At 36.2% G+C, this 15089-nt stretch overlaps 2 protein-coding genes across 7 annotated transcripts in view; one reads left to right on the top strand and one right to left on the bottom strand.

Moving 5' to 3' along the window:
• Positions 1 to 1626: 1626 nt before the first annotated feature.
• On the bottom strand, positions 1627 to 9046 carry bloc1s2 (biogenesis of lysosomal organelles complex 1 subunit 2). Of its 2 annotated transcripts, none has more exon segments than NM_001033101.2 (5): positions 1627 to 1985; positions 3749 to 3853; positions 4908 to 5027; positions 5114 to 5230; positions 8863 to 9046. In NM_001033101.2, coding segments are annotated over 5 exon segments (534 nt in total). In that variant the 5' UTR covers positions 9023 to 9046; the 3' UTR covers positions 1627 to 1953.
• A 1179-nt stretch (positions 9047 to 10225) lies between these two features.
• usp24 (ubiquitin specific peptidase 24) overlaps positions 10226 to 15089 on the top strand; it is a 150281-nt gene continuing 145417 nt past the window's right edge. For all 5 annotated transcript variants that reach the window (XR_015518055.1, XM_087297922.1, XM_087297921.1 and 2 more), the window contains exon 1: positions 10226 to 10580. Coding sequence is in view for 4 of the 5 variants with exons in the window: in XM_087297922.1 (XP_087154048.1) it covers positions 10308 to 10580 (273 nt within the window). In the remaining variant the exon portion in view is untranslated. The remainder of the gene's footprint in view (positions 10581 to 15089) is intronic.

The following is a 15089-nucleotide window of genomic DNA, read 5'->3' as shown; positions in this document are numbered from 1 at the left end:
GGAGCCCAGTGGTGGAGCTGCACCAGGAGACCCTGAATGTCAAGCAATTGCAGTCGCAATCACAGCAACGCTCATTTATACATTACTGTCTAAAGAGCTTTAAAGCATGAATTATGGAACACATTATCTAGATTTTTTAAATATTTGTAGTATTTTAATATGATGCTAAAATTTAATTCCAGTAAATTATTTACAAAATACCATTTTATTCAGTTCTATGACTGTCCATATATGTAGGCATCATGCAACAAAGAAGTAAAATGGTAAAACTGCCTATTAGCAAAATGGGACAATTATGGAAAATATTCAGTGCTAATTGTAACAACTTATTATCACTACATCCTTGTTCTACTTCATTTTGACACTTCAAAGTTATAAATATGTCGACTATATCGGAAGTGAAACATAACTTAGTTTCAGTTTAAACTGATTTCTTTACAGCATGCAATAAATTCTACGTATTTTGTGTAAAAGCCATAAATAGTTATTTATCTTGACATATTTGATAAATATCCTTTTTATTATCATATGAGTCAATTCATTACATTGTTGAAAACATAGAATATATATTCTAGCAGGTTAAAATGACATTTTATTTTAAGTTGTAGTTTATAAATTATTCAATTGTAATTGTAAACTGTATCAAATATTAAATCATACTATACTGTACATAACCATTTATTTATTTTTTTTATTTTAAGCTCCGTTGACCTCCATGTATAAAATCTTTAACAATGTCTGGTGCATTTAGCATATGACTATCACTGTCAGCTATCTTCAATTAATGAAGTCATCATGCAACAAACACTTGGAATGCAAGATTGTAACCACTGCTACTATATGTACTACACTGAGCCCAGAGGTGGACCTGCACCAGGAGACCCACTAAGCCCAGCTGTGGAGGTGCACCAGGAGACCCACTGAGCCCAGAGGTAGAGCTGCCCGTAGAGTAGTTGTATTTACAAGCACAGTCTCGAAAGCAAAATAGCAGCAAGAGGTAAAGTCAATAAACACTTGTTTATGAATTACATTCTAATGCTACAGTCCCCCTAAACTAGGCCTAGCAACGCCCATGACCACTGCTACTATTTGTCCTACACTAAGCCCAGAGATGGAGCTGCACCAGGAGAACCACTGAGCCCAGAGATGGAGCTGCACCTAGAGCAGTTGCAAGCATAGTTACAATTACGTAGTTTAGCGTGGGCTGCATTCAGGGGGTCGGGGGTGGCATCTGAAAGTGCAGGCCTACGCCACTGCATTTAGGTCTACAACTTGTTTTTAACAAATAAAAGCTCCTAGTCTTGCACAATTATTTTTCTGTGAGAGCAACACTTAGATAAACATTATCCCTTACATATATACACATTACTGCAGTGGCAGGCCCAAGTGCCCTCTAGTAATCCTTGCTTGTAAGAAACCCCAATTCCAAAGTGTATGCAAAGTTTTGAGCGTTTTTGAGCATACTGGGGTCAAAAAACACCTTGCATATTAATCAAAAAATCCTTAGGGGACCATTGGGGCCTTGCAGATGTGCACAAAATCCTTGATAACAGATACTGAATTTTATACAATAGTCATTGCTCTAATTTTACACTCATTTTGAGGAATATATGCTAATACAGTTTGTAATATCAGTTATTTTTATTCCAAAAATTGACAAGCTGACATTTTAGGTTTATTAATACTATTGAAAATAATTATTCAGTAATACAAAAATGCTTAACAAAACATTCTCTTTTTTAATCACAGGCATACGAAAAGTTCATAAGTCACAGAAAATTGAACAGAAATAATCATCTTGAACAACATAAATTAGGCCATTTTAAATACACTCTACAGGTTTTTCTGTATTCATGCTTTGTATTGTAAATGTGGATTTTGAAATCAGGAAATCTGTTCTTTACAGTCTTAACTCTTGTGAACAAGCGGATGAGTATGACGGAGTGATCATTTTCACCGCTTCTCCAGTTTCTTAAACTTGGCCTCTGTGAATAAACACACAAACAGAATTATTTATTTACAAAGGTCTGACATGAAATACAGAGAAAGTATTTCCCAACCAAGCATCATATGAAAATGAGCTCACTACTTTAACAGAAGAGCATCTATTTTGGTCTAATATCGCCATCTAATGTTCATCCAGCGGTTCCCAAAGGGGGTGTTTTGAGAATAAGAGAAGGTCATTTGGTAATTCATAAAAATCTCATAAATATTTTTAGCTATCAAAATCACTATATTTTATCCTTAACCTACAAAAGACAAAAAAAAGTATTTATGTTAAAAAACAACAAACTTCATGAGCTAGACTCAGTTTTATACAATTTAAAACGATACACAGAGCTCATCTCAAAGGCCAAACTTTCTAAAATTTACGCCAGTGTTTCAGATATGTGCGATAAATGTAAACTTTCACCATGTAATCTTAGTCATAGGTTTGTATTTTGTCCCAAGTTGCAAAATTATTGGATTACTTTCTTTAAATTGGTTTCTGATATTCTGAGGGTCAAGTTAGCTTAGTTTGCCCTTTAATCGCGATCTTTGGTGTTCCCTCTCAATGTCAACCTTTAAACCGGAGACACGCTGACATTGTGGCTTTTGCATCTCTTCCCGCTAGGCGCAGTTGTCTTGGACTTCCCCACAACCCCCCTCTATTTCATTGTGGCTCAAAGATTTGGTCTTCTTTTTAAAACTTGAGAAAATTAAATACAATATCAGAGGTAGGGGAGAACAGTTTTTTGAAAAATGGCAACAATTTATTGCATTCTTTAATCACTTAAAGGGGTGGCCCAGAATATAATTTTAAGGCTTGGTTGTGTTTATAAGATGCAAAGCATTGTGTGCTCATGTTTCACTTGAAGGAAACCACGTTATTTTTTTCATAAATCTTACTTTGATTATATACAGCTACTTAAGCTAACATAAAAATGACTGTCATAATTCCTAGTTCTCCGAAAGGCCCACACTCAATGAATGAACTCATAAAATGTGCTGTGATTGGCTCCACGTCACACCCATACAAGCACGCACTTTTGTGCTGTGTAAACAGTCAACTTTATGCCCACTCTCTAAAATAAAATAAAATCTGACAAGTGCAAATGGGATGTGGCTATTTCAAAAGAGATCGCCATAATGTGTGCGTGTGTGTGAGAACGTAACACGAGAAGCGCATGTGCACTGGACCGATGTTTATTTTTCTTTTTCTCTTATTATTATTTTATAATAAACAGTGACGCTGCAGACAGAAGAATACAGCACAAGATGTGGGATGAGACCTGTGTGAGCCTTGACTGGTTTTTCTGCTGCTACACGAGTTAGGCGAGCTCTTCTATATTTTTTTTTACTCAATGCGTTACACGACGTGTTTCACATATATTCGGAATATGCAGGTGTAAGTAATATGAATCATCCACATATCTTTTGCAACTTCATTATCTGAGATGTGAAACGCATGGAAAAGCTGCCTAAAGACAATCAATGCAAAATGTTCACACAGCTATAATACACATCAACTAAAGTTTAAAATACGATATCATAGTGGACCACCCCTTTAAGAGGATAAGCTCAACCCTGTAAGACTATGCGCCACAGAGCAAAGCAGATTTTTTCATCCTTAAATTAGCAAAAGTAGATTCTGACACACTCTTAATGCTTTTGCGCCCTGCACTTTGCACATAGATAGTCAAAAAAGAGCCCTTAATATCTCTATAAAGATCTGTGGTTAATAGAAAGTTTTGCTTTTTTTACTCACCCAGTTTTTTTGAATAAGTGTCTAGTTTATAAGCTGCCTGTTCCAGAGCCGTAACCTGCTCTTCGATCTGGTTAATCTGATCCAGATAAGGCTGCAAGCTGGCATCTAAGAGAAAAATGACCAAAAAGAAAAAAATATATATACACACATCTAAATAAATACCTTAAATGAAATTTGAAAAAGGAATAAATGTTTTAGGATGATCAGCATATAGCTAGCATAATCGCTTTTCAGAAATCAAATCAAACTTATAAAAATTACAAAATAAAGGTTTAGATGTAATGGTTAAGCATCTAAGCATTAAAAGTGCAATACAATTTGTGCATGTTAGGTGCACTGTTTAATTAAATCTGAGCCATATAAATATGGCAATTATACATTTTCTTATCATTTATTCCAGGGGTCACCAACCTCAGTCCTGGAGGGCCGGTGTTCCTGCAGGGTTTAGCTCTAACTTCCCTCAACACACCTGCCTGGATGTTTCAAGTACACCTAGTAAGAGCTTGATTCGCTTGTTCAGGTGTGTTTAATCAGGGTTGAAGCTAAAATCTGCAGGACACCGGCCCTCCAGGAACAAATTTGGTGATCCCTGATTTATACACAACACCCAATAACATTAACAACATTTTTATAGCAAAAATAGCAAATCTCATAGATGTTACGAATTCATTTTACTTTTACATTTTTTAACTTGCATCAATCCCTCAAACCACTAGTTTTAACCTGTCTTTATTTTCTTTTTATTTCTTTAAAACCTGTTTTAACACATTTGAATCTGTTTTTAATCATTTTTGTTCATGTTTTTATTGTTTATGTAGAGCATTTTGAAGTACCATTGTGTATGAAATGTGCTATACAAATAAACTTGCCATGCCTTTTTATCCATTTGTCAGCAATAATTTAAAATCATTTAAGTAAATGTGATTAAGTGATTAAATAAATGTGTTAAGTAAATAAATAATCAAATTTAGTATGGTCACTTATTTCTTCAGTAGGGCACTTATTTGAGTATTTCCATAACATTTTGTTTTCACAAATGTTTATAAAACACTGCATTGAATGTGCTTTGTGTATTGTGTAATCAATCACCAAAGAGGAACTTCTTGTATTTGACCAAAATATGTTGGATGGTTTTGCATATTAAAATCTCACATCTTACATTTCTGATTGAGGTCTTGCAGATTTCGGCTGATGTTGATAGATATGTCCTTCATCTCCATGTACTTCAAACTGGTGAGTTTGTTCATGTTCTCCAGGAGTTTGTAGTCCTCACAGGTAGCTGAAAGAATGACAGAAATGAAACACAAAGCTGCAATATACAAATATTTTAAGTTATTCTGCTATTATTATTATCATCATCATTACCAGTGAGCTCTCCCTGCAAGAAAACCGACATTTTGTCGAACATGTCTCTGCAGAGCTCATTGATATCTGGTTCAGCGGGTTCAGTGGCTTCTTCTGCCGTCTCCACACCTCCGTCATCTACAAAAGACAGCAAACATCTTTAAAGAACCTTGACCTAGAGAACCGGTCATTTCTGAGCATTACATGTAGACTCTAGATGCTTACGGTGCTCAAAAGAGCTGTCTAGCAAGGCAGCTTGCAGTGTTTTAAAAACCTTTATGGCATTTGTATATGGCAAGCCATTTTAAAGTTTAATTTATACAACAAACTAGAATCTATTTTCATGCTACTAGTACTAATTATTAGTCATTAGATACTTTTAACTATTAAATAGACACTAATACTTAGTAATCATTATATACGATTACTGATCTATTTAATATGTATTAATGCCACATTAATGTTTGTACTTACTTATTTGATACTGGGATTTATTTCTGACAGTAGTGACTAGTTAATCCTAGATGTCAAAATAAAATAAAATAAAATAAAATAAATAAATAAATAAATAGCCGTTTTAGCTAGTATGTATTCCAGTTGTGATTGAACAATATTTTTTTGGTCCAATCCCAAATCATCCATTGTTGATGTCATCCATAGTCTTTTGCTCAAGTATTCCAATAGTGACTAGTAATGTACTAGTAAGCATTCATTAAAGAATCATATGATGTTGCTACAAAAAAACATTATGCTGTGTATTTGGTGCATTTGTATATTGTTATATGAAGTTAAAGTTTACAAAAGTTTTTTTTTTCCCATAGACCGTACATTATTGTTGTTTGTCTCTGCTCCATCCCATGATGCCACGCAAGAGAAATTATGAATGGGATTGAAGCAATGAAACTGTGCAGGTAGGTCATGTAAGCCTGGTGATTTTCAAAAATCAATTAATTTTTATTAAACCTTAAGACTTACTGTATTTTATCAATAATCTACTGAAGAGAAAAAAATAGTCGTTTATAGTTACTATAAGCTATATAGTTACTATAGTAGCTTATAGTTAATAGTGCTATTGGATTGCGACTTCTTGGGTAATTACATTATACTGAAGGCACAGCAATACTGTCAGATGCATCAGATAGATTTTATAACACCAATTTAAACTTTCTAGCCCATTTACAGCACTGACATACATAAAAAAAAACAAAGAATAGACTTGGGTCTATTGGTGTGTGTTTGCGTCATTGCATACAAGGTTTCTGTATTTATAACCACCACCTCAGAGAATATTGGGGGTCACGAGTCACTGGCATTGTCATTTTGGGGGTCGTGGGCTGAAAAGTTTGGGAACCCCTGATGTAAGTCATGTGATATTGACAAAAGGCAGACGTAGTACATCCAGATTCCATTCATACGACTCGCATTCATACTATATAGAAAGTACTTTTCTAACAGTTGTGTAGTTAACTCAAATGTAGTGCCTACACTCTCAGAAGAAATGGTGCAATGCTTTTAAATAATGATTTATGTTTTAATATGGAAATTTTTCATAAAATCACTTTACCTTTATAGTCTTATTTATTTTCATAGGTGTTGTAATAAAGTAGTTGTCCAACACTATTGTACCTTTTATATGAGAACAATTGTGTACCTTCATTAGTTGTGCCATAAAAGGAAAAAGAACAGTATCATAAGAGGTCTTTTCTGTACTATATAAGGTACAACCTTTACAAAAGAAAAAAAAGAACATTATTTGTACCACAGTGTACCTTTTTTCTGAGGGTGTACTTTAGTATGCAATTTTGGACGGAGCTTCATTGTTCTAAACTTGCGGTGTGCTTTGATTGGCTAGCCATCAAGTGCATTGTGATTGGCCAAACACGTCGCGTTTGACAAAAAAAAAAAAGTTACCTTATACTACCTTCTAAATTCACGTCTGCTTCTGATCCAGAAAATGTAGATGCCAAGCATCTTTGCTTTAATCAGCTTTATCAGCATGATCTAAGCATTATGTAAGAAGGTTTTATTTTACAAAATGAGCAATATTATCTTTTGTAATCGTAGAAACAACTGTTATTTTACTGTTCAGATCTGCCATTTTATTGATCGTACATGAATAATGTACCTTTCACAACTGGAATAAACACTAGTCAAAATTGAACACTTAATATCTGAATAACAGACGACCATAGAAGCCACTGGCACAAATGTGACATGATGATTCTGTTGTTACCAGTAATAGTCACTAATGAAATAAGTACTAGTAATTAATAAAGAACTACTGAATAATTTACTAGTTTCTAATAAGTACAAAGTGTCTAATCAATGAATGTCTGATAAACTAATATATCTAATAAATAAGTAGTATCTAATAAGTAGTATTTAGAAAACATGTATTAATAACTTTAAAATGGTAATTACGTGGGCGACACAGTGGCTCAGTGGTTAGCACTGTTGCCTCACAGTAAGAATGTCGCTGGTTTGAATCCCAGCTGGGTTAGTTGTCATTTCTGTGTAGAGTTTGTATGTTCTCCCCGAGTTGCCGTGGGTTTCCCACACAGTCCAAAAACATGCGGTATAGGTGAATTAAATAAACTAAATTGGCTGTAGCGTATGAGTGTGTTGGTTGAAACATATGCTAAGTCGAAGGAAAATGAATGTTAATTACAAGGTAATGACCTTCAAAAGGCACCTCCACCTCCAATAATAATACAACCTCTGCCTTTTGACAAAAATTAGGCAGGTAGTCATGTCTAGGCCCACACGGAATCTGTGCGCGCAGAATTCCGCAGATTTTTAGCCCATCATTAGTTCTGTTTATTTACTCTAGTAACTGTGTGTAAATCTATATCTATTCAGGTTTTTATTAATTAGTCATATTATTGAGTAATGTAAAAATGTTCGTCTGATTTATGTACACCTCAGCCTCATTTTGAGACAGGAAAAACATGATTATTTGAGTACTAGTCATCTAATAAATACTAATACTTGATGGTAAAATTACTAAAATAAAATATTAGTAGCATAATGGGTGGCACGGTGGCTAGCACTGTTGCCTCACCACAAGAAGGTTGCTGGATTGAGTCCCGGCTTGGTCAGTTAACATTTCTGTGTGGAGTTTGCATGTTCTCTCTCTGTTCGTGCGAGTTTGCTCCCGTTTCCCTAACAGTCCAAAGATATGCGCTATAGGACAATCGAATAAACTAAATTATGCATGTTATTGAATGTGTATGGGTGTTTCCCAGTACTGGGTTGCAGCCAGAAGGGCATCCGCTGTGTAAAAAATATGCTGGATAGGTTGGCGGTTCATTCCATTGTGGTGAGTCCTGATAAATAAAGGGACTTAGCCGAAGGAAAATGAATGAACGAATAGTAGCATGTTACTAGAGCTGTCACTTCACAGCAAGAAGATCGAAAGTCCCGGCGCTTACATCCACTGCATAAAAAACATAACCACAATTGGCAGTTCATTTCGCTGTGGCAGGCCCCGATAAAAGCAGGAAATAAGCTTGAGTGAACTGTAGCATGAAAATACTTGCAGGCTGTGTTTCATTGATTAACTGTTAAAACGGCTTGCCATATACAAATATTTAAAGACAATACACGAAATGCGTCTTTCAAGAACAGAATAACAGAAATATATCCAGAAACAAGTTGCATTAGTTAAAAACACAACATTATCGACAGCAGCAACGTAAAGAGAATCACTGCAGAACTTAACATGCACAGTGACTAGCACACAAACAGTGTTGTTTACAATTGCAGCTCACTGTTATTACTGGGTCTTTTGGGTTTCTGGTTCTCTGTCGTGTCGCTGGTGGTCGCCTCTCTGCTGTTCTCGGGCTCGGCTGTGAGGTTGAGCTCTGTCGGGGGAGCCGGTGCTTTACTGATGCTGTCCATCGCCGCGGCCTCATCCCCCGTAGCGGCCATTTTCACATCACATGAGCAGGACCGGTTTCACGTGATTCCTCGGTTCCGTATTTTTATTTTTATTCTCTTGTGCAGTGAAACGAAAGGGACTATTTTAGAACCAAACAGATTTATGTATGAAGTGTCAAGAAGGTGAAAAGTATATTAATATTTTAATTTAAATAGTCATATTAGTTGATACCACTTTTTTGTGTATTTTTTCCTTGCATGCATCTGATACATTTATTAAATAAATTTGAAAACAAAATGTGGGCCATTGATTGATATAATTTATTAACTGTATATCAAGATACACATGTTTTATACAGAGATAGGTGGGGCTGTGTCAACTCTGCCAGTTGAAAAAAAAACTGAAGTCAGCAACAATGAGCTACTATTACATGCATTTCCGGTCAAAAGCTTTTCAAAATAATAGTAGTTGTAATATAATTGTATTATTGGTATAAAAGTTCTTTTTAATTTATGTATTTTAAAGTAATTCTGCTGTGTGATTCTGCCATTGTATTATGTATATGTATGTTAATGTATTTATTTTGTTTATTTTTTATTTAACATTTTAAAATGTTAAATAAAAAAATGTAAAAACTGAGTATTTGTTTCATTATTTATTTGTATGCTTTATTATTTTATTTTAGTAACTGTAGTTTAATAGTTTTAATTTTAGAATTTAGTATTAATTAACATTTTGTAAATTTGTTCTGTGGGTGACATGGTGGGTGTCGCCTCACAGCAAGATGGTCACTGGTTTGAGGCCCAGCTAGGTCAGATGGCATTAATTTAACTTAAGTTTAACCTAATTAAATAATAACTTCCTTGGCAACCTACAACTTATCAATCTTACATCAATAGAGCAATCCCATTAAACCCCCATAACAATCATTTTAATACTATATAGTACAAATTTAATTAATCATATTCGACTGATTTTTACAATTTTATTCATTTACAAGGCTTGATGTATTTGTATATTAACTTATATTATTATATTTACATCTTACACATGCAATTGTTTGATTGTAATCATCGTTATTTATTCATTTCATTTTTTTATTTGGCCTTTATTTTGAAAAATATTCCGGTCTACACCCACACGGCGCTCCTTCGGAGTGTCTGGCTTCACAGGCCTGGCGTGGCCCGCTCTGAGCCCCGCTGCCCTCCGCCTGTGACGGGAATCCATCGTGACAGGATACCAGCAGCACCAGCGACTGTAAACATGGCGGCGTGCACAGCCGGATGCCTGTGCGATGTGCCCCGGTACTGAAGCCCCGACCACCGACACACTTCCATGATGGAGACCGAGGAGGAGCAGCATATGACCACGCTCTTGTGCATGGGCTTCCCAGACCCGGTGGCCATCCGGAAAGCCCTGCGACTGGCCAAAAACGACATCAACGAGGCTGTCGCGCTGCTCACCAACGAAAGCCCGGGACTAGGATACGGCTACGAGCCGATGGAGAGCGGCCCTTCCCCGGGCAGCGGAGATGGCGAGAACAGCGGGCGCACGGTCACCGGAGGGTTTGATCCTCCGCCTGCGTATCACGATGTCGTGGAAAGCGAGGTATGGCTATGAAATAAAGCATTTGCACGGTTGCTTGAGGCGGAACCACTGCTGCTGTCAAAAACCGGAGGGAAAGGCGCGCGCACGGCTTGACCGCCCCTGTTTGTGCATGCATTACCTGTTGTGCGTGAGCGTGCACCACCTGAGGAGAATGTCAGGGTGTTCTTTTTTTACCCCTGCGGTTTTTGTGTGTGCATGCGTTATGAATCGGTTCAATAGAGGCGTTCATTCACATGGCAGCTGAAGTTGTAGGATATTTGAGGGGGGGAGGGGGATGGGTGTTGTGTGTAGCCTTTAAATGCACGGACAGTAAGTTTTATTTGAAAATTGAGCCAGTCGTGTGTTTTTTTATGTTTTTTTTTTGTCCAGATCAATAATTAAACCAGGGTCTTTCTTTGCTAAACATTGCGCAATAGCCGGAAACGTGTGGCTGATGATTTACGTGTCAGGTTGTTGAAATGTCATGATTTCAGCATGTCAGTTGTTATATTGTATCAAAAGGTGCATGGACGTTATGGAGGTAAAGTTGTCTTTATTCACACATTTGGACTTTCTCCTTAATAATATGTTTCAGAAAAATATTTCTTTGCAAATTATAAATAGTGAAATCGTATTAGCAGGCAATGACTATTAAAGTACATCATTGTTCTCAGGCAAATAAGTGCTAATGTTGTTAATGTTGAAGCCATACTCGCATGTGATTTCAAAGTACCATGGTAAACAAAACAGGGAGCGTGTCACAGGCAGTGGTGGAAAGAGTACTGAAACATCATACTTAAGTACCATTACTTGCCTAAAAATGTAGTAGAGTAAAAGTATCTGTTGTAAATATTACTCAAAGTATGAGTAAAAAGTAGACCTTTCAAATGTACTTAAGAGTAGTGAGTATTACACTGTAAAAACCTGAAGCATTTACATGTCATTTGTGGATGTGTAAATGTAACATTCTGTAGTGCATTTAGTTATGGCCCAGCAGGCACACAACCTTATAAGATGTTAACATTAGGTTAGATCGGGGGTTTTCAAACTTTTAGGACACACGTCCCCTCCAAGTTTGTCCAATTTCACTTGCGAAAGTTGAACAAATTAAGGATAAAACACCCAAAATTGCATAAGCCTCTGCAGGAAACTTTAATTGCCTGGTGATGCAATATTCAAAAAACACTTCACGTAACACCTTAATTTCACAGGGTGGGCCATTTATATGGATACACCTTAATAAAATGGGAATGGTTGGTGATATTAACGTTCTGTTTGTGACACATCAGTATATGTGAGGGGACAAATTTTTCAAGATGGGTGGTGACCATGGTGGCCATTTTGAAGTCGGCCATCTTGGATCCAACTTTTGTTTTTCAATAGGAAGAGAGTCATGACACATTAAACTGATTGGGAATTTCACAAGAAAATAATTATGTGCTTGGTTTTAACATAGCTTTTTCTTTCATGAATTATTTACAAGTTTCTGACCACTTATAAAATGTGTTCAATCTGGGGCCATTCTTCATCTATGGAAACCTCAAGGCCACTGGCTTGAAATTGCTACATGATGATGTGTTTCCTTCTTTATGCACTGAAGGTGGCACGTTCCCTGAGTTTTTCCAGCAAGATGGTGCACCACCACATTATGGGTGTCAGGTCCGAGCATTCCTAGACGAACAGTTTCCTGAAAAGTGGATTGGTCGTCATGGGCCAGCTGAATGGCCCCCAAGGTCTCCCAATCTGACCCCCTTAGACTTTCATCTTTGGGGTCATCTGAGGGGAATTGTCTATGGTGTGAAGAGACCATTGTTTTTCTTGTAAAATTCCCAATAAGTTTGATGTGTCAAATGACTGAATGACTCTCTTCCTATTGAAAAAACAAAAGTTGGATCCAAGATGGCCGACTTCAAAATAGCCACCATGGTCACCACCAGGGATTTACATTAACACCCGCCAAATGCGGGTAGATTTTAGCTTTGGCGGGTTAGACAGTCACTCCCACTAGCCACTTTGGCTGGTTGAAAATAATTTTTAAATTGTGGTTTTCTTAAAAGCAGGGTTTGACTATAAGAATGACCCAATATGCGTGCAAATGTGATCTTAGAATGGAGAAACAGCAGGACTAACAATAAATAAATAAATAAATAAATAAATAAAAATAAAATAAAAATAAAATAAAATAAAATAAAATAAAATAAAATAAAATAAAATAAAATAAATGCATTCGCGCGAGCAGAAGAAAGCAGATGAATACCGAATGAGAGGATAATCACTCGTGCTAACAGCTGATGTGATGCACGCTTCTGTTTCCTTCCTTGAAGCACGCGTGCCTGGAACGCAACTGTGATCGGATCTCTTTCAAATAGTCAGGCAAAAAAGTAATGCTAATGGACACACAGTCTTGCTGCTTTCAAGAGCTCCAAATATGTCTTTTTGTAAGCAGCACCGGTTGCTTTCGCTTTGAACTGATTCAGGGCTCGAAATTGCGACCATTTTGGTCGCATATGCGCCCGAAAATTAATCTATGCGACCTCATAATATATTTGGGCGCATTAGTGCGACTGCTGATAATAGTTGTAGTGCGACCTGTCTTGATTTTTTGTAAAAACATGCTGAATCGCTCTTCACTGCCGCTATATTGGTTCATATTAGCTGTCAATCACTCAAGGTATTCCGCTGTCAGATGACAGGGAAGGAGCTTTTATGACCACGGTAAATGCAAACGGCAGAAGAGTAAAAACTTAAAGCACACAGGTTTGCAAACCCCACCTAAAATTGAGGTGCAGATGAGAGCGATCATGACACGTCACGTGGTGAATAATGATCCGCCAGCTGAGATCAATCGAGTACGCGCTTCATGGAGAAGGCGCCCGAATCTCCATGCGTTGCATTCACTGCGTGTTCAGCGCAAATGTCCGCTAAAAGTCAAATCTAATACTGTACATATCATTGCCAAAGAAGCTCGCCTTTACTAAGGTTACACTGAAACTGCGTCTCATAACAAACAGCGGTATTCCGCCGGTGGTCATTGCAAGAATCTTGCGCTGCCTGCTCATAAATTGGGTCGGCTGACTCGCCAGCTTTTCCACTAACACAGAAACATGAAGATCATCTCAGACTGAACCTTTAAATTGACACAAACTGAAACCAAAACTTCTAAAGAGTGATAGAAGTGAGACTTTACTTTCTTTCTTTTGTCTATTCTTTTTTGAGGTGTATATTATTTTTATTTTTTTATTTATTTACTGATGACTGCTTTGCAGCTTTCATCATTGAATTGAATGATTTATTATAATCTTTTGTTTGTTTTGGAGCAGAAATATTATTTATTAAATTGACATGCATATAAAAACAGCAGTACAAAATAAATATTTCTTACTGCAATGCTTCATTTTTGTTTGATGCAAACTATACAATTATTTTTCATAAAGTAACAGACTTTTTATAGCAGATAACCTACATTCATGCACATTCAAGGCAGTATCATAATGAGAAATGTAATTCATTTTTACTATTATTGTCATTTTCATCATCATTAATATTCTATAATTATTAGACATTCATTTTGGAATTATTGCACACAAATATCAATGTCTTCGCAGCATTAGTTAGATCGTTTTTTCTGGTTTTTGTCAGTCCTATTGACGTTGTTTTAAAATACAATAAATCCCTTAAAAAGCAATTTGCAGCGGTGCTCAATCATTTTTGGTGGATGCTCCTTAATTTTTTCTGATGCTCCTAAATTTATTTTGGTGCTCCTAAATATTTGAAGTTGGGAGCACCGGTGCTACCAAGTAAAAAAGTTAATTTCGAGCCCTGTGATTATTAATTGGCCTTAACCTTGTGATCATCCTTCCATTATAACACAGTATGTTTTTCACCTGCTTTCTTTTGCTTACGGTAATTTTTGTTTATATGGTTTAATTATCATTTTTTACAACAACATTGCTTTAATATAAGAATAACTCTCCATTTATGTGTAGTTAACTGGTGATCTGAGAGACCTTTAGCGAGGACAGATTACTGTGCATATTTTTGATACATGACAATAATTATTTTTAAAAGTCAATTGCTTTTCTTTGTTTTTTTTTAAATAAATGTTTTGTTAAATAAAAAATATATAGTATACAGCTTTATTTAGCTTGTTTGACACATTTAAAATTTGTGGCTAAGAAATAATTTTTGTTTGGTGTGGTCAGAGATAAATTAGGTAAATCCTTTATTTTGAGTTCTGAAAAGTCATGTGAATGAAACCATGACCCATTTGCTTATACACGACACACAAAACGTGAAATGAATGAGAAGGCATGTGGACATAACACTAAATCTAAATCAAGTAATTTTAGCATGTCAAAGTCATATCTATGCATATACAAATATTTTCCCAACAACAAAATTGTGGCTAGTAAAAATGCATTGTGGCAAGTAACGTTGGAAAACTACTAGTCACTGTGGCTGGTGATCAAAAAAGTTAAAGGTGCAGTAGGTGATCTACCAAAATGCTAACCGCTTAGCATATTATCTTTG

The sequence above is a fragment of the Danio rerio genome, chromosome 20 (genome assembly GCF_052040795.2).
Source record: "Danio rerio strain M-AB ecotype USA chromosome 20, GRCz13ab, whole genome shotgun sequence".
NCBI classification, from domain to species: domain Eukaryota; kingdom Metazoa; phylum Chordata; class Actinopteri; order Cypriniformes; family Danionidae; genus Danio; species Danio rerio.
The sequence above is the reverse complement of the archived record's forward strand: the minus strand, read 5'-3'. Positions and strand labels throughout refer to the sequence as shown.